This window comes from Rhineura floridana, chromosome 7 (assembly GCF_030035675.1).
Source record: "Rhineura floridana isolate rRhiFlo1 chromosome 7, rRhiFlo1.hap2, whole genome shotgun sequence".
NCBI lineage: Eukaryota > Metazoa > Chordata > Lepidosauria > Squamata > Rhineuridae > Rhineura > Rhineura floridana.
The window spans coordinates 49,094,778-49,114,082 of NC_084486.1; the positions used below are offsets into that span (position 1 = coordinate 49,094,778).

Here is a 19,305-nt window from a genome sequence, read left to right on the forward strand (position 1 = left end):
TCAGTGGTAGAGCACATGCTTTGCATGCGGAGAGTCCCAAATTCAATCCCAATCTCTCTGTTTAAAACAATCAGGCAGCATCTGATGCTGTCTGGGGCTGATGGGAGTTGCAGTCCAGAACATCTGAAGGACATCAGGTTGGGGACGAAGCGTGCTCTACAGAGCCGCAGGCAATCAAAGCGGACAATGTGGATGGACCCCTCTGACCTGGTATATGGCAGTTCCCTCTCTGCTACGTGCATGCCTGTGATTCCCCTCCCACATTTTTTGTGCCTGTCTGCAGGGGACTGTCAAGGGTTCTCAAGTGTTGGACCCACTCTGCTTAGTACAGACAGCCAAAAAACACGACAAAGCTACAAGCAGCGTAAAAGGATCACTTTTAAAAAGCAAAATCTGTAAAACATTTTCATGCAGAAAATCCACAGGTCAGTTTACGTGTAGCTACTTTTGAACAGATAAATGTTACCCTGTAGCTAAGCTCTGATGAGGCACAGAAGGTCCCCACAAATACAAAATTAACAGGCAGGGGTAGGTGGCAGACAGGTGATCTTTAGTCCCAGGCCACACACATCTTTGAGGAAGTAAAACAAAGAGAGATTAACAACTGCAATAAAACACACAACTTACATATGACATAGTTAGGAAATCTGTCTTAGGCTGAAATCTTAAACACACTAATTAGGGAGTAAGCCCCATTGAACATCATGGATCTCACTTCTGAGAAAACATGCTTACAGCTGCACTGTTTAAGTTCTCTTGATGCAAAGAAGCTGTAGAACAGTGTTGGGCAAGAGGTTGCCATCTTCTAGTAGGCTGCTTCTGGTGGATCACCTAGTGCTGGGACAGGGAAAGCCCTAGCACTCAGTGAGTCACTTGCCTAAGACAGCAGATCTGGGAGACAGCAGGGGCATTCCTCCTGAGCCCACACACACATACACCGGCTACTCCCCTCCATAAGAGATCAGAATTATGTGTGCTGCAGGCCTGTCATGCACCACCTAAACTAACCCGCTGCCCTCAGGTGCACTGGAGGACACTGTCCTGTTGCCATTGTTGAAGTAAGATTCAGCTGCTGGTCCAGTCAGCTTCTACATATGGAATGGGAGGAGGACACTGTCTTGAGTCAGTTCTTTGCTGAGATTCTTGCAAATAATGCTAGACAAAGTGGAATGTGGTCTGACCCTCTTATGTTCTTGAGCGGGGGTGGGGAATTTCAGGCCGGGGGGGGGCAAATGTGGCCCACTAGGCCCCTCTATCTGGCCCTCAAGAGTCTATGAAGGCCACACACCCTCACCTCATGCCACTCTCCTCAGTGGCCCTGCTCTGCACCCTCCTCCCATGTTTTTGCCTGGCTGAAATGTGTCCTTGAATTCTGATAATGCCTCTTGCTTTCCCGGATGGAGGATGGAGAGGGGTGTGTCAGAATGTGTACAAACTAGCCTATCGTGCAGCAGTAAAATGTATATTCATTGTTCCGTCCACTTTTGCCTCTGGCATGCAGCCCCCAGAAGGTTGCCCAGAAGTGAATTTGGCCCTCAGGCTGAAAAGGTCCCTCACTGTTCTTGAGCAAGTATGCATACATGGGATCAGTTAACACAGATTAGCTATGCCTTAACCATCTTGAGATCCAGAGCATATGTTCTTGGTTTGTAAATTTAAATGTATCAGTACACCACAGAGGTTGTAGTAAAAACATTTTAAAAATTACCTAGACCATTCAAGACAAAAGTAAGCCTGTTTTTGTGGTAGAAAATATGCTAGAGAAGGAGGGAGTTCTCTTCCTGCCCATACCATTATTCCTTCCTGCACCATTACTTCCTATTATTTAAGAGCTCACTACATACAGTGTCCACGTATCATAACTTTTGGTTATCCATTATATAACAGTGGTGCTGTTAGGGTAGGATTTTGAGGCAGAAGTCGAGGGCCCCATTCAGCAGAAGGACTCTCAAATGCAGCAGGGCTGGCTTGCCACCTTTTGAAGTGATACACATTCCCATCTGAAAATCCCCCAGTAAGACCACTTGAAGCAAGTGAAATAATATACAATGCTATCTCAAGAGCAGGTCACATAAGCCCAGTCTAAAATTACCTAACTGCATCACTGTTTTCAATAGATGAAAATAAAAAGTGATCTTGATGGGATCTGCTATCCTCTCTCCCCCAGGCTTCATGACCCCATGTAAAATGTTTTGTTTCAGTTCTGCATTCCACTACATTTGTGACATGTCTTGCAAAAGGTCCTAGAAGTGAAATTCTCCTTGGGAAATCAAAAGGGTCATTTTCATCTACTTTGGTGTTTTTTCTCAGCCAGCTAAGGATCTTCATGTGCCAGTTTGAAGAAGATGTAGTATTATATTCCCAGTAGGATATACATATTATCACTTTACAAATGTATCAACAAAAATAGGCTATTTTCTTTAATAATAAAAAAAGATCTGTGCCATTTATCAGTGGATCATCTGAACAAAAACACTGACTTAGAGTTATATTTTCTCCTCAGATTGGAGAAATCTTTTCCTTTTGTAGGGAAAAAAATCATTTTTGTCAAGCCAGCTCCTCTTAAAGTGCGAGCGGAGGGTATGTCCATCCTCAGGGGACCACTACTGATGGGGCCCATTGAAATAGCTCTTGTCACCTTCAATGTCCACCTCTTGATCTGAATCATCTGAGATGTCAGAATCCAGCTCTTCCTGGGAGGCTGGTGAAGGGGTATACTGTGGCCTGCCTGGAGAAGCCTCTTTATCCTGCTCAGGACTCAAACAGTCTTCCTGTCTTGGATCCTGGTGAGTGTCCCCACTTTCAGGTTCTTCTTTTTTGCTGACTTGAGGATTCTCCTAAAAAAAGGCAGAGAAGATTTATAATGAATGATAACAGGAGAAGGAAGCACTGGGGAGGCCACATAGGAGGAAGAGGAGGCAGGAGCGGAGAGGTATTTTTTAAAGTAATTTTTCTACTCTACTTTTCAGCCAAAAAGATCTATCAGGGCAACTTATGGATCATTAAAATAAAAAGCCTTGCCTTCAGGCTTACATTCTAAAAGACAGGACACAAAAGGAAAGAGGGATGGGGAAGGAGAAGGGAAAAAGCAAACTCAAGCACCAGTTCTTAAAGTCAAAAAGGACCAGATGGGAAGGGAATGGTTCTGGGAGAGAAGGAGCCAGAGGCAGCTAGCCAGCCTCTCAGCAAAGCTGATGGAGTTATCCTGCTTCCCTGTTCTACTAGATTCTGCTCTTTTTGCCATTGCAGAATTCTTGTTTCCCCAGTTATAAGTGGGCTACTTGCTCATTAGTTGTTGTTGTTTAAGTATCCTTCATTGTTGTTGTTAAAGCAGAGGCTAGACAGCCACCTATCAGGGATGCTTTAGCAGCAGATTTCCTGTATCAAGAGAAGGCTGGACAAGCTTGCCTTTGAGATCCCTTCCAACTCTATGGTTTTATTACTGCTAATAATGTATATAGCAGGGTTATCTCTGCAAATGTTTTCCACAGTTGCCTACCAAATGGCCCTACACATGACTAAAGAAACAAGCAGGGCAGTCCACAAACTAGTTTACATTGGGTTTTATATCAGTTTGACTACATGGGAATTTTTTCTTGTTTTTAGTGGTTTAGTATAATACAACTTCATTAATACAAAATCCAAACTATACATAACGTATATCACTGGTCTCCATTTTTTCATCATTTAGGTAATACGCAGAGGTTGTGCTGCATCATATCTTCCAAATAACAAAGGAAGAACCAACGGTTCTTTCATTTTGTTGTTTTAGGTTTTCCTTTCTATTAACTGGAATATTTGAGTTTAAAGTCAAGGACCACGCTTTATTCTGTGGATCTCAGGACACAGTAGCCATGAATCATGATCACAAATACAGGGGAGCACTATACAGAGCTTTAAAATATTTGTCCCACTTATCAATGGTTCAGGAACAAAGAGGGGGAAAAACATTTGTAGTAAAAAAATTTTTTTAAGACAATTAAGTTTTAACAATGGAAGTGGTGTTTGGTATGTTGTAAAAGTATGTTCATAGCAATGTCCACGGTGTTGTCTCAATTGAATGTTTTCATTTTTAGCTCCTAAGGAAGGAGATATATTCTCCAAAAAGCATCGAACATGTAATAAATCATCCACACAGCATCAGAGCTTGTCACCTTCGGTTTTGACTAACACTTATCAATGGCAAGAAACAGAATCCTCCCCACCAAAACAATCATAATGGGTTATATATCCTGTAACTCCTCCCAAAATCTGAATAGAAGGACACACAGTTGTCTTGAATGTCTTGGGCTTCCAATAGGGGAGATGCCAGGGACTGAACCTGGGACCTTCTGCATTCAAAGCAAATGCTCTTCCACTGAACTACAGCCTTTCCTCACTTTGGAAACTGGAAATTCAGAACCAAAGAGAGGAAAGGTGTTGGGTTATATTTTGTCAAAGTGGCATTCCGTGTTGCTATGTTTGGCTTCCTGACAAGCCACTGGAAGGAGAAGAGCCAGGAATGTGGAACAGAGAGGCAGACAGATGGGAAAACGAAAAGAGCAATGAGGGAGGGGACAGTCGCATTTATGCAGCAAATGTTTTTAAACCTTTTGCTTTAAAAAAAATCATAATCCTAAGAGATGTTTTATAAAAGTCACTTTAAAATCAAATACATAAACTAGAGAAGCAGAAAATTAAACAGATTTTTAAAACTAGATTCATTCACTGTAGGAAGCCCCAGTCCATCCAAACTATACAAATATCTGAGCACCAAGGAGGATCCCAGCAGCAGGAATCAAAATGCCCCAGCTGAAAACAGTGGGAGGGAATAACATACTCAGGATTTACACAAAAGACGCAGTTTGACTGCGCCCAATACCATGCACATTTTCTTAGGCGTAAGCCCCACTAAACTGAGTGGGACTTTCTTCCGAGTAACACTAGAAGGTTTCAGAGAAAGAAAGTCCTGTTGAAAACCCAAGTCATGTTATGGTGCAAATCGGCTAATATCCTACTGGTTTGGCTTTACTGGGTGTAATGGTTCATTTAGAAAAGGAAAACCTGCTTTCACCAGCTAAGAGAGAGAGATGAGGATGTTGACTGAGAGAGAAAGAGAGAGAGAGAGAAAGAGAGAGAGAGAAATCCCACATTCTCTCATAGACAGACACTGTCCACCCACATAAACATCCATTCTCAGCCACACATTCTCTCTTCTCACTAGAAGGAAGCCCCTTCTACTGTTTCACAGAGAGAGCAACCAATTAAAATCACAAACATTTTCTTTCTCGCATGTGTGAGATGGCGGGGAGGGTGGATCAACTCTGGTAACAATCCTATGAATACTACCCTGGGAGCAAGCCCCATTGAACACAGTGGACTTGCTTCTCAGTTCATAGTGTATAGGACTACAGTATAAGGCTGCAACAATTCTATGGAATCCATACTTACCAGGGAGCAAGTCCCACTGAATTCAGTGGGACTTGGTTCTGAGTAAACATGCATTTGGATTGCCACTGCCCATGCCAGAAACTTCCTGGTAGTGCATTAGAGATTCTATTTGTTTTTGACTTTCCTTAACTGATAGAGAGCCCAGGGTTGTTGGCTTGCTTGCTTGCTTGCTTGCTTCCTTAAAGCCCATAACCTACATTCATGGTTGTTCTTAGCACTACCCAAAAGGCACCTCTGTCCTAGATTTCTCAGTGGGAAATGAGGTGTACGATTATTAAACCCCAAGAAGGCAATAATCCCATGGAGAACAAACGCATGCGATCCTGAAACCAGTTATGATGGCTTCACTGGGGCTACTCATAAATAAATGATGAGAGGGTCACAATCTTTTTCCTAACACATGCAGTTCAAGGGAAAAGCCAGATGATGCCTTTTCGGGGGGCAAGACAGGACTAAGCCTTCGGCGAGTTGTTGCGCTCCAGTCCTGTTTGCCGGCTTCAGAGGGGCATCTGGTTGGCCACTGTGAGAACAGGATGCTGGACGGGCTTTTGGTCTCATCCAGCAGCACAGGGCTCTTCTTAGGTTCTTGTCTAAGAGACCTCTGGGTCTCTGATCCGTTCCTTTCGCTTTTACACTGGCAATGTCTCTGATACTCCCAAAACAATCGCCCCATTGCAAAGACAGAAAGCAGAGCGGATCTTGCACGTGGAGGGAGCTTTTAAGTTAGTGCTGCTCCGGGATCTGTATTTTCTTAAGGAAGATGAAAACAGCCTCCTCTTCACCGATTGGTGCAAAAACCCAGAATCAAGCGAGCCAATAGGCAGGAAAAAAAAGATTAAACAAGTTTATTTCGATAAGGATGGAAGTATCATCTCGCTTACCTGCTTTAGGCGTCGCCACTTAGCCCGGCGATTCTGAAACCAAGTTTTAACCTAAAGCGATTCAACAGAGAGAGAGAGAGAGAGAGAGAGAGAGAGAGAGAGAGAGAGATTAAGGCTAAAAGGATTAACAATATCCAAGGCTACGGTACTAAATACACCGATAATACAATCGCAATGGTGTCTACTCGAAAGTAAGCCCCATTAAATTCACCAGAGCTTACTCCCAGGAAAGTGTGTATAGGATTGCCGCCATCAAATAAAATGGGACTTAAAACTGTAATCTTATATTCTGTGCTCTTTTGGGAGGAAAGGCGGGATATAAATTTAAATAAAATAGTAATAACAATATACACATTTACCTGGGAGTAAGCCCCACTGTATTCAATGAGACTTGCTTCCAAGTAGACAGTTATAGGATTATACTGTTACTTCCAAGTAAATGCGTGTAAGATGGGGCTGCATATCTCGAGTAAAGTCTACTCCACACTTAGAGGAATAGCTCTGGATCTTCCTTTATAGTGACTTCGGATTAAAAGGGGAGAAATTGCTTCGATTAACCTCTGAACCAGCTGTTAATGTAAAGGGACTGGCTTTTTTTTTTTTAATCATTCCTAAAAACTAAATTACTCATGTCAAAATAACAACAATAACAATAATAGATTATAACAACTAAATCCGGGTGATTGCACCTTTCTACCAGGGACACTAAAGATGTGAATAGAAGGCACTGGTGAAAGTTATTGACATTTAATCTGAAGCCACTCCGCATTTGGAGGACCGCCCTCAATAGTCTCGCTGAACAGCAAATCATCCCAATGCTCCATTGCATTTCATTATTTCCCCCTGGCCAGGAGGAAAGAGTCCGCGGGATCATGGCGAATGAGAAAGTGACCCCAGGAAGTGAGGGGAAAGCCGGCCAATCGGGGCGATTTGGCTCGGAATCAGAAAAGGGGCCCCGATGAAACAGAACCCGCCAGCGGAAGGCTAGGGCTGTCACTCCCGGTGAAATTGTAGCCAGAAACTGGAACGGCGACCCCGCAGTCTTTACTTATTAGATTTCTGTCCCGCCCTTCCTCCCAGTAGGCGCCCAGGGCTGCTCACTTGGGAGTAAGTGCCGCGGAGCACAGCCGGAGTAAGCATCGGGTGCATCGGCTGCGACCCACGGGCCGGTTCCGGGCAAGCGAGCGGGCTACCTGGTGCGCAGTCTTAACCCGCGCCCGGGCTGCCTCTTGGCTTTCACCGCCGGGCGGCTCCGGGCGGTCTTTCCTGGCTGGGATCCCCCCGGACCCGTCGTCGCCTCACCTGCCTCTCGCTGAGCTGGAGCATCTTGGCCAGGCGCTTCCTCTCGGGCGGGGAGAGGTACTTCTGCGTCTCGAACTTCTTCTCCAGCTCGATGGTCTGGTCGTTGGAGAAGCGGACCTGGCCCCCTTTCCGCTTGTGCAGCGGCCTCTGCATGAAGGGGCTCCAGAGCAGCGGCTTCCCTGCGGGAGAAAGAGAGCCCTGAGAAGAGAGGGAGGCGGCAGACCTGAGAGCCCAGCAGGGCCTTCTGAACTCTGATCAAGGACCACCGCCAGCGTCCAAGCCTTCCATTCCCATTCGCAGCAAGATCGCAACGTCTTTCATTCAGCCTTGGCCCTCGCGGGGCCCTCCCAATGTTCTGGCCACCTTCTCCCATCAGCCCGAGCAGAGCCCGGAGGGTACCCAGGCTGGCAGAAGCTGATTTAATCCGAAATCCTTGCCATCTCTCGGTTCAACCCCGATAGAATGTTCACCTTACCCCGACAGAATGTTCACTTCTGGTGACATTTATACTGGAGTAACTCCACCTCCCCGCCCCGCAAGGTTATGTTACTTGGAGTACTCTGGGGTGTCCAGTCAGGACTTTGGGGCAGAGGTCAAGGGCCCCATTCAGCAGAATGAGCAGGAGGGCCCTAAATGCAGCGGGGCTGGCTTACCTATGCTGAGAAGCAAGAGAAGCAATGTACATTAACCTCTAAAGGGGGGGGGTGTATAAGAGCAGAGTCTAAAATGTCCGAACTGCACCCACCACTGGAAATAAACCCTCATGGAATTGACGGGAAGTGAAATGTCCGTTTGATTCATAGACAGGTATAAGAAAAAGCCACCCGTCCTTTGATCCCTCATACTCCTTTTTATTTTGATTTGTTTAGGAAATCTGTGCAAACAGCAAACATGGAAGGGATTCTCCGCTACCAATAAACGTCACAACTTTTAATCCTTTTTTTTAAAACTTCCTTGTATTCCGCTGAGAAACTATGCCCTCTCTAAATGGTTGAAATGAATGAATAAAGCAACTCCATACAAGACGTTTGATAGGGGACTGAGGCTGCCATTGAACTTAGTGGGGATTGGTTCCCAGCAGACATCTATAGGATCGATGACAGTGCCCGGTTCTTTGCACAAGCGAATACAAAGTGGCAGCGGGATCCGACTTTTCTCTTTCACGCGGATTGCCTTCGGCGCCACAATTTCAAACCTTTCCTTTCATTCAGACCTGGAACCTCCGCTTGCTTCCACTCTTTGGCATCCCTTAATCTTCCGAAGATAGTAGGTGGTGTTCAGTCCTAATCCTACTCAGAGTAGACCCACTGAAGTTAATAGACACGACTGCCCGCGGTTCATTAATCAGCATGAAAAGGGTGAGTGTTAGCTACCGAGAAGAGTCTTCTCTGTAGATAGCCCTCCTTTCACTCTGATTGGCTCCAATTAGCAGGAAAAGGCATTAGAAGACTCTTCTCAGCAGCCAACAAACTAATTTTTCACGCTGATTGATTCAAAGGATGCTGGAGACATAGGGACCCTGCAGGGATCTGGTTCCCAAAAAAAGTATTAAGGGTGTAAGAGCCCCAAGATCCTGGACAACTACACCCCTGACAAAAACAAATCTAAATCGGGAGCAAGGTCCATTGAGTTCAGACGGCTTCCCGCTGAGCGAAAATGTTTAGGATGGCGGAGTGAATTGATTTTACCCCCTGGATTTCCCCGTAGCCAACTGATTAAGCAGGGGTGCAGTGTACGATTCCTTTTGGTGCATAACATCAAAACACTGCCTTTCGAAGACCTTGTATGAAATGCAAAACTGCTTACAATTTAAGAAACAAAAAACACCGCTTATTATTAGAAGGAAAGGCCATTTTAACATTTGTTTGTTTCATTCCCTCTTAGCGTGACATACCTGAACCAAAACAGTATATATTGATTCAGGTATGTTACTGTAGAAGGGAATGAAAAATATACATCGACATGCCTACGCTCACACACTCGTGTGCGGACATGTGCGCGCGCGCGCGCACACACACACACACGTGTCCTGAATTCACAAGCGGACGGATTAATAAATGCCTTTTTGGATTGAAACGGCACTCTGAGGATCAAAGCAACGGAAGCGTCGGTTTTTAACTGAAAGCATGGGGAGGGCAAGGTGGGTCACCGATTGTTAATCCGGAGCAACTCATCCGGGGTGACTCATTCACGGTGTTCTGACGGCGGTGGCGTGCCCGGAGAAAGGACCGGGCAGGCCGCCGCCGCGGCGGGTTCCTCACAAGCCAGCCGCTTCCAGCTTCACTTTCACCTTCGGTCTCCTCAGATTTGTACATCAGCCGAGCCCGAAGGCAGTTAAAAGCCGCTCTCCGCAAGGGGCTATGGCAACATTTCCGTCAATGTGTTTCCTGTTGGTCTCTGGCTCAAAAGAAGAAGCAGCAACACCCAAGGCTTCCTCTCGGCTCTTTGGACGCACTAAGCCGAGGAAGGCACCTCTCAAGGCACAGGAGAGGCCGCACCGGAAGGGAGCGGAGCGGAGCTGAGGGGGGTTCAGACCGAGAAGCGACCCTCCGGTCCGCCGGGATCATCGCGACGGCAAGATGGCCATCCCGGAAGAAGCGCCCGGTAGCATCAGACCCAAAGGCCCCCTGAATCAAGCATGCCGGTTCAGCCACATGTCCGTCTCTGAGCAAGCCCGCAAAGTAGCTCATCCGAGGCGACGGCTTCGCCTTCTCGTTTGCCCTCTGCTTCTGAATAGGGAGTTCCCACTTAGCGATCCTGTCTGAAAGCTGTGGTGGGCCTATTCTCCATTAGTGAACAGAATAAACCTTTTTAAAAATTGTATGTATTATTACACTCCTATCCCAACGTTACTCCAAGGAAATCACCTCCTCGTTTGATCCTCACAACAACCCTGCGAGGTAGGCTGAGAGACCGGATTACCCACTGACCAGCAGTGGCTGACTCTCCCAGGTCCTAGTCCAACACTCTAGCTACACAACACTGGCTTTGAAGCCAGCTAACAGCGCGATCCTGTGCATGTCTAGTAAGACCTATTGAGCCTTACTGCCATAAGTCATTGCAGGGAAGGAGAACGCAAACAACCTTGGAGACTGCAACCTTCAGAGAGAATCCGGCTGGATCAGGGTTGTTGCTGTTTTGCTTCTGACGTTTTTGGTTTCCCTTAGTAGTGGGCCTGATGCCTCTGAGAAGCTGGCAAGCAGAGCATGGAAGCCATTTGCCCTCACGGTTAGTAAATCGGCATGACTGCGCCTCTCCACTGCAGCTCCTTTTAAAGATGGCGGCTACCATCGGCGCATCTCACCCCCTTCTAAAGCCGTCTAAAGCGATGGCGACCCACACTTCCTATGTAGGGACAAATTTCGCAAAATTAAATTATGTCTTGCGTGAAGAAGCAGCACTATGTTTCCGCAGTTCTTAATCCCCTGCAGATGAGTTTCCCAGGGCGGCATGGAGTTCAAGGAGCGTAAGCCGTGAAGACCAATCTGTCTTCACGCTCTTCCTAATCGTCGCCACCGCTTTGATCATCTTCTTCTGGATTTTTCATTTTTATAAACACCCTGCTCCTTTTATCCTACCCCTTAAAAGACTGCGTCAAAAACAAAAGCCAAGCGTCTCCTAGCAGCGGGAAGGCTTTCCTGGACTTCAGGCTCAGGAAAAGGGTATATAAAGTTGGGAAAGGTGTCAGGTGGGGGCAGAATGTCAGTGGGGATCCAAAAATTACAGTCCGTGACAGTGACAGCTTAACATGTATATTCAGCGGACAAATCTTGTACAGAAGCAGATTGGTGATAATATGCTCATCATTGCTGAGATGATTGTATTGACACCCGTGGTGGGGACGGGATCCCATTCACAAGGAACAGTCATAGATAGCACAGATATGGGGAAGGCTGATAAGCGAATTAACACATGCAGTGTGATAAAAAGTGTCCCTTTGTCTCCATTTTGCCCCGCAAGAGGTCTGAAGCACAGACACGGAGGTTTTCCGGATCAACAGCACAATCCTAGGCGTGTTTACTCAGATGTAAGCCCTGTTGTCTTCGATGGGGGCTTGCTCTATATTAGGCTGAACACACTTACGTGGGAGTAAGCTTCAATTGGCCTCGAGTAATAGTCAATCCGAAAATTATTTTCTCCCGATATTATTGAATTCAACGTTTTGCCAACGTTTTTTGCGGCTCTTATTAGCGGTTATTTTGTAGATTTTTAAAAAAGAAATAGTTTGTATTATATCAACCTATCCTTATTCTTTTAAAAATGTTGTCTCTTAGAGATCTTCTTTGGTGTAACAAGCGACTAACAAATTCAAAATTATTATTATTATTATTATTTTAAAATAATGCTTGTAACCTAGGTAGAAGAGCCTAAGTAGAAATGCTTTGAATTAATTATATTTACACCCAAGGTAATGGTCGTGCAGAGTCCCACTGCGCTTGCTTGCGTTTACATTGGCACGAGGGACCGGCATCAAATCCTAATATACACATATATAGTTGGAGTGGGCCCCATGGGCCTTATCTCTGGGGCCCTTAATAGTTTGCCATGCCGAAGCAGAGGATCTTATTGTTTCACTGAGTCTTGGGTCTCCAATGGCAAAGTTATATAAATTACGGGATGAATTACGTTGGATTTTAAATTGGCTCTGCTGTTTTAAGACGTGCATACACGCGCAGCAACAGCAAGAGGCGATTTTCCCTGTCAAGCGATAGCAGGCTTCTTTACGTGTTGGCAAATTCTCATGAAATCTCTGGAAATGTCCTACAACATAACAGCTAGATAAGCACCCTTAGTCAGATGTACATTTTCTTTTAACCAATGGGATTTCCCTCCGTCTAAAGGCGGAAACCTTTCAGTAATAGGAACTTGGATCCCGATCCTCAGCGCTGGAGAGTAAAGCGTCGGGGGATCTCTGGATCTCCTTTTCAGGTTAAGTGGGTTTCAGTTCCATTTTTTTAAAAGCGTGATCTGTGTCCAAACAATGGAGATCGATGTGCAATTTGGTGAAATAACAAGAATAATACTACTTACGCAGCATTTCAATTTGCAAATCCTTTTTTATATGTAATCTAAGCCGTCTGTACAACAGCCCTAACAGGCTACCTTGAACTGCTTTTTTAATGGAAAGGCGAGAGGTAATATTTTTAATAATTCCGTAAGATCCACATACTTCGTCCTAACTGGTTTGTTGATCGGGATGTAACGCGGTTTAAACGGAAGCACGCTTAACTCCATCCAAGTAGTTCGTGGGATCCACTGTCTCCGAAACTTAGTGAAGTCCCTTCGGTTCAGATTATTAATTAATTATAATTAATTAATTAATTAATTATATTTATATCCTGCTGTTTCTCCCAGGAGGAGCTCAGACCCAGATGAGTCTGGATGAAATTCGAAGTGTCACTGATTCTGGGTTAGAATAACACCCTAACCGGAAAATATTTACCTGCAAATAAAGCATGCCATCCTACGCATGTCTACTCAGAAGTAAGTCCTTTTGAGTTCCTGGAACTTACTCCCAAGTAAGTGTGTCCCGGATTGCAGCCTCCTCTCGCTTATTTCCGTGGAACTCCCTTCCACGTGGTTTAGGGCCGCCGCCGAAAGAAAACAGAGGACAGGAAATGTTCAAGCGGAAGCCGAGAACAGTGTTGAGGCTTGTAGGCCGTGGAAATGCAGGAATTTGTTTTTGTCGCTCCGCAAACGTGTTTTGTGTGTTTGTTTGTGTGTGATCTCACTCCCGTGAGCGGTCAGGGTGTCGGATTAGAACCTGGGAGACCAGAGTTCAAATTCTTCTCACTTGGCCATGAAGCCCACTCGGTGGGTGATGCTGGGCCAGTCGCCTAACCTACCTTACAGGGTTGTTAAGAGGATTAAATAGAGGGAGAGAACTATATACGCTGCCATGAACTCCGTAGAGAAAACGCAGGATATGAATGTAGCAGTTATTTAACGCTGATATTTACATAATTAATGACTACATTTACATCATATTAATTAATACGTGTGTAAAATGACGTGGGTAAAGAGAGAAGGGAGTGAGCCTTTCAAGCCTGAAATTCAAATCACTCCCTCTCAGCGTCGGTTTTCCCATCTGTGTAAAGGGAAATCACTATGTAGTATTAGTATTTAGGAATACTATTTAGCACTGTTGCTTGATGGCTGTTTTTAGAGTGTTTTATAATGTAAAGAATACACAAATTGCCTTGTTGAATCAGATTAAATAAAGTTTCATTTAGATCTGCAGAAAGGGCACGTTTACAAATGCCACATAATATTAGTCCCACAAGTGCAAGAAACCAAATTTTTAGAGTGGCAACCCCTCCCTCCCCTTTGGAACTCCCTGCCCCTTGATTTTAGGCAGTCATCTTCTGTGTCATTGTTTTCAGCACCTGCTAAAAAACGTTTTGTTCCAGCAAGCCTATCCAGGCATGTGATTTTAGCAGGTATCCCTGTTTTAAAATTACTGATTCTATTTTACATTTTTAAAAAATTATGGAACTTGTTTCTAAGTGATTTTTTTAAAATTGGCATTTTAAATGAATATTGTAGGCAGCCTTGGAAGCTGCTTTAGAGGTCTTTTGTTCTAGTAAGCAGTATATAAAATGTGTTCAATAAAATAAAAATAGACCAACAGCACTGGCCAGGTAGAGGCTTCCAAAGCATATTATAAGCAGGATGTAGCCGTCCCCCGTTGCTGAGTCCCAGCGCCTGATAACCTGCCTATGTATATCAGGCGTGGCCCACCGGGTGCCCTCTGGATGTTGTGGACTACAGCTCCCATCTGCCCTAGCCAGCGTGGCCACTGGTCAGGAATGATGGGAGTTGTGATCCAGAACATGTTGAGGGCACCAGGTTGGTTACCCATGCAATATATGGTGCCCTCACAAACAACCCTGCCAGGTAGGCGGCTCTGGTTCTTCCTGAGCAATTCTATTGTGCTGTTTCCCACCCGTGGCTTCAGTGGTATTTATGCTTATGGTGGCATAGGATTGCAGCCTGGAGACAATAACCGAGCAATCCTATGCGTTGTGTCAATAAGGCTTACGTCCTAGTAAGCAACTGGGAATGTTTGTAATCAGCTCTGAAATCCCTAGCACGCAGGCATGTCAGTGGCTCCCACAAAAAAAAAATACAATTCCTATCCAGCGCGATCCTAACAAAGTTTTCTAAATTCTATGTAACCCTTGGGCTGCGCACACACATACTTTTAAAGCCCCCCTCCAAATCCTGGGAACTGTAGTTTGTTAAGGGTTCTGGGAACTGTAGCTCTGCACGGAGTATACTACCGTTCCCAGGATTCCTAAGGGGAAGACGTGCGCTTTAGACGTGTGGTATGTGCGCAGTGCCTAGCATGCAGTTTGGAATCGCAGCTCGAGGAGGGGACCGTGGAAACGGGAGGTGTGACGTTTATTCATGAAACACATATTAAATGACGTCTTAGGCAGACTGACTTGAGAGTAAGCCCCCTTGGGACACAGGCTTACTTCCAGCAGTAAAGGGGGTCCGGATCGTGAGCTTGTGCCACGCCATAATAAAGGAGGGCGATCGGCCGGGTTTCAAAGGGTCGCTCCGTCTACCCCCGTCGGTGTTTGTGTTTCTGTCTGGCTGCAGCCTTTGTAAAATGCAAACATTGTTATTCAAGATTTCGTTTGCGTCAGGCCTTAGTAATTCTGGTGAAAACAGGCATCTGCGTGTGTATGTGTGTTGATTTTTTTTTAAGGAAGCAACGAGTTATTTTAGCTGTCATAAAGCCCCATCCCACACAGAGGAAATGAACAATATCAGAAAAACGGATCCGGGCTATCAGAAGCCGAGTGTTTCCTGAATTTGTCTGTATTGAGGATGTCGATAAAATAATCAGCAGTGTGCACGACTCCCGGGGAACAGCCTGCTCCGGGCGGCCAGGAAAACACTTAACAGCTTCTGAACCCAGATTTACTCCTATCAAGAGCTCAAGATATCCTGTATGAACGGAAAGGGTCAGCCAACCCAGTCACAGACAGCACAAACTAAAGTCAATCCTACAATCTTAGACGTTGCAAGGTCTACTGGTCGCCCGTGGGGAGGGGGTAGAAAATCAGGGCCCCCGCGAGCTTCAGCTTTACCTTGGACATCACGAGGGCCATAACCTTCCTTCCTCCGGTGGAGGGGGGGAGCGGACGACGGCAACAGAAAGAAACAATCTATCTTGCCTCTGAAGTGACTCCGGTTTTGTGTCAGAGTAGCCAGAATCAGGAGTGTCACCAGCAAACCACCTAAACTTCAACCCAGTGGGTTGGATCCAGACTTCGACATGCTTAGAGAACCAAGGAAATTGAGTCATGCCTACATTCAGTCCCGTTGATTTCAATGGGTTTAACTCTATGTGCGACGTGGTCTGGATACAGCCTATTTCGCTTGACATCGACTCCCGTGCGTTAACAGCGAACCTTTCCACGAAGGCCTGGGAGGTCGCAGCTTTCCACCAGTCCCCATTCACGTTTCCTCAGTAAAACCCAGGGAAATGAAGAATCGGTGCCCAAGGAAGTGTCCTTTCAGCCTGTGCACGCCGTCGTAATAAGGCCCATCGAACACCGTGAGACTTACTCCCGAGTAAGCATACAGCACAGGCTGTGCTAAAAGCCAACGTGCTAAAAGCCAAGGTTTTTAAACGCCCGGTACCACGGGAACTCAGTTCAATGAGGCTTACTTCAACGTAAATGTGCCACTACAGACACACACCGCACGGGGGGGGGTTTGAGGAACTCAGCGCCAGCCATGTACGGCCCTCAAAGTTGTATGACCTCAGATCCCAATTCACATTTCTGCACAAACATCTATACGCCATTTTTCTCCCATTCTACATGGGCAGCCGTGTTAATCAGCTGCGGCAAATAATAATAATAATAATAATAAGCCTTAAAGATGGAAGTTGCAAGTCCTATGCGCATTTACCTGGGAGTAAGCCAGTAGGGCTTGAGTAAACATGCATAGGATTGTACGCTAGTATAAGTGACAGATTTATTGTGGCATCAGCTTCCGTGGACCAGAATCGCTTCATCTGGTAAAGTGGGTTTTCTCTCCCACGAAAGCTAATGCCACAAAACCTTGTTTTTTTAAGAGGTCACAGAACACATCGATTTCGAGCTGCCCCCAAAAAGCACTGAAGAAGTCCAGAGAATTCGTCACATTTTACTGGTGGTCACATTTACTGGATTCCTCTGGTGGCCTAGGCCCAAGAACTGGTCTTTTTCCTCTAAAGAATTCATCTGGAATCATCTGCAGTTTGTCAATAGAAATTATCAAATGCCCAACCCGCTCAGAAGCTCCACTGTGTGTTGGGGTGCAATTGCCACTGCGTCTTTAAACGTTTTTTTTAAAAACAAACAAACAAACCTTATTTGGGTATTTCTTTTACACACCAGAAAAAGAAACGTTTTGAACTCGTAAGAACGATCTCCTCGTGAGCAGTAAATCGCTTTGATTTCTGGGATCGCTGCGGGGGAATTAAAGCGCGTTGTGATTCGGGAGTATTTTAACGCGCGGTAAGTAATCTGCAGATTGAGCTCAGACTCAGGGGCGGGGACCTTACGGCCCTCCAGTCAAATGCCGTTGGGCTCCTATCCTTCCATGAGCTATGATGGCTGTGGCCGATGGGAGTTGTAGTCCACCAAATATCTAAGGCACGGGTTTCACACGGACCTGCTGCAAGTGGCTGAAAACCCGAGGTTAGAGGGGCTCCACTTCTTTTCCCAGGATAGTAACCAGCCTAAATCAGGCGCCTTCCGTCCGCCAACCCTTACCAGTTCCCCACCTCCGGCTCCCCACCCCCGGTCCTATCTAGTGGCGCCGCTTACCCAGAGAGTCGTGCCGGATGAGGGCGTGCGTGTAATCGCCGACGGCGCGGGGAAACGGGTAGAAGGGGGCTCCGGCTGCCGCGCTGTACGGGCCCGTCCCATAGGTGGCGGCAGCGGCCAGGTGGTGCGAGAAGGCCGGGTGGATCGGCGTTGGCTCGTAGATAGGAGTCCGATAGGAGGCCACCAGGCTAGTGAAGGAGGAGTTGGGCGACGGCAGGGTGGGGGGCGGCCCCGGGGGCCCCCTGCCCAAGATGTCCTCGATGTAGAAGGGCGTGGGATGCACCGGCTGCAGCAGCGGGGTAGGAGCGTACAGAGCGGCGGGCCCAGGGGGCTGGTACTGCATGGCTGGCCTTGTTCGGCCAAAGGGAGCCTTCCCGCAGTCCTGATCCGGGCCTGGCGCCGTCGCCCGCTGCGCTCCCAGCCCTGCTCCACCGGGCGCTCAGGGGGTCCTCCCCACCTTCCCTCCGGGCGGCAGGTTTCAATCTGATGGCGCTGCTGGGGCGGAGCCGTTTCCTGTCAGGCCTCCGGGTAACCAATAAGGCCTCTGGCCAGCCCCCCTCGCCCCTCCTCCTGCTCTCTCCCTCCAACCCCGCCAATCCACAGCAGTTGATGGAGCGACTGACTGACTCGCTGCCAGAGGAATCCACAAGGCTACCTCGGGGAAGGGGGGTCGGGATGACTCGCCCCCTCACCCCGGACTCCGCAATGATGCGACGTTGTTTTTAACAGCAGGCAGCAGTGCAACAGGTTTCGTCCCGCCGCCTCCCTTGGCGTGATGGGAAAGACCCGCCCGTTGAAGTTCTGATTGTTTAAGACACGGGAACGTGGCTGGGTTTGGCTTTGCTTTAAATCGTGACAGACTTTGCTTAATTTGGCCCTTAAACCACCCGGTGGGCTCGTTTCTACAGCTTGTTTTTCAACGCCGGGGCTCCATCCTGGGACATGTGAAACTCACAGGGAGAGCAGCTGGCTTCCCTGAGCACGGATGAGGGACCATATTCACCACACGCATATTACATAGCATTCTTTTTTAAAACCGGGCTCCAAAGGCAAATGGGGCGGTTTCCTAGTAGTGCCTCCCTCCCCCCTCCCCCCGTTGGCCTCCTGATCGAATTGAGCCCAATTTATCTCTGCTTTGACTCGAGCATAGCCTTCAAAATCTCTTTATAATCTCCGGGCTCAGTCCATAGCCATTTGAACTCCTGAAGGCTACAGTGCCTCTGACCATAGGCAAAACGCCTTTCTGTTTACCCACGACCCGTAATCTCAGATGCCCCCTTCCCCGCGTATTTGGCTCGATCCTGCCTCTTTTTATGGCGAAAGGGGCTTCCAGACTTTCGCGGAGGAAGCTGTTTCTTGGCTGGTCTCTTTTCTCGTCTGCCTTCCTGCTGCCACCGACCTTAGTTCCGATCCTGTCTGTGTTCCTAGCGGATGGTAAATGTGTCCTACGCATTATAAACTGGAAGGAAGTCTAGTTGAGTTAAGTGGGACTTACTCCCAAGTAAACGTCCACGAGCCTTACCCCCGATTTGGCGAACATCATTTTGGAACCAAATAAAGGAGGTTCCCTTTCCCCCCCCCTCCGCACCCTTTTCTTGCGCCCCGCCCCTGGCGGCAGTCAAAAACTCCAGTGGAAAAATCTGTTTACGAGCCGCTTTCTCTTGCCCTTCTCTGTCTGAAGGCCATTTACTCGGATTACCGTGAGGACGCGGGAAAGGCGCTCTGCAGAGGCTCAGGGGCACGCTTGCTTTTCCCTTTCACTCACAGCTCATCTCGGATATTATAAATTGGGTTCTGTGGCTGCGCCCTGGTTTGGGAGCAGGCTCAGTTCACCAACTGGCTTCTGTGTTTTCTCTCTC

The 19,305-nt window shown here is 47.0% G+C and overlaps 1 protein-coding gene across 1 annotated transcript; it reads right to left on the reverse strand.

Annotated features, from left to right (window-relative positions):
- Positions 1-360: 360 nt before the first annotated feature.
- Positions 361-17,959, reverse strand: HHEX (hematopoietically expressed homeobox). Its single transcript, XM_061635536.1, has 4 exons — positions 17,447-17,959; positions 7,614-7,792; positions 6,312-6,362; positions 361-2,837 (listed from the first exon to the last, which is right to left on the reverse strand). The coding sequence occupies exons 1-4, from the start codon at positions 17,787-17,789 to the stop codon at positions 2,604-2,606; spliced, it is 807 nt and encodes a 268-aa protein (XP_061491520.1). The 5' UTR covers positions 17,790-17,959; the 3' UTR covers positions 361-2,603.
- Positions 17,960-19,305: the final 1,346 nt, after the last annotated feature.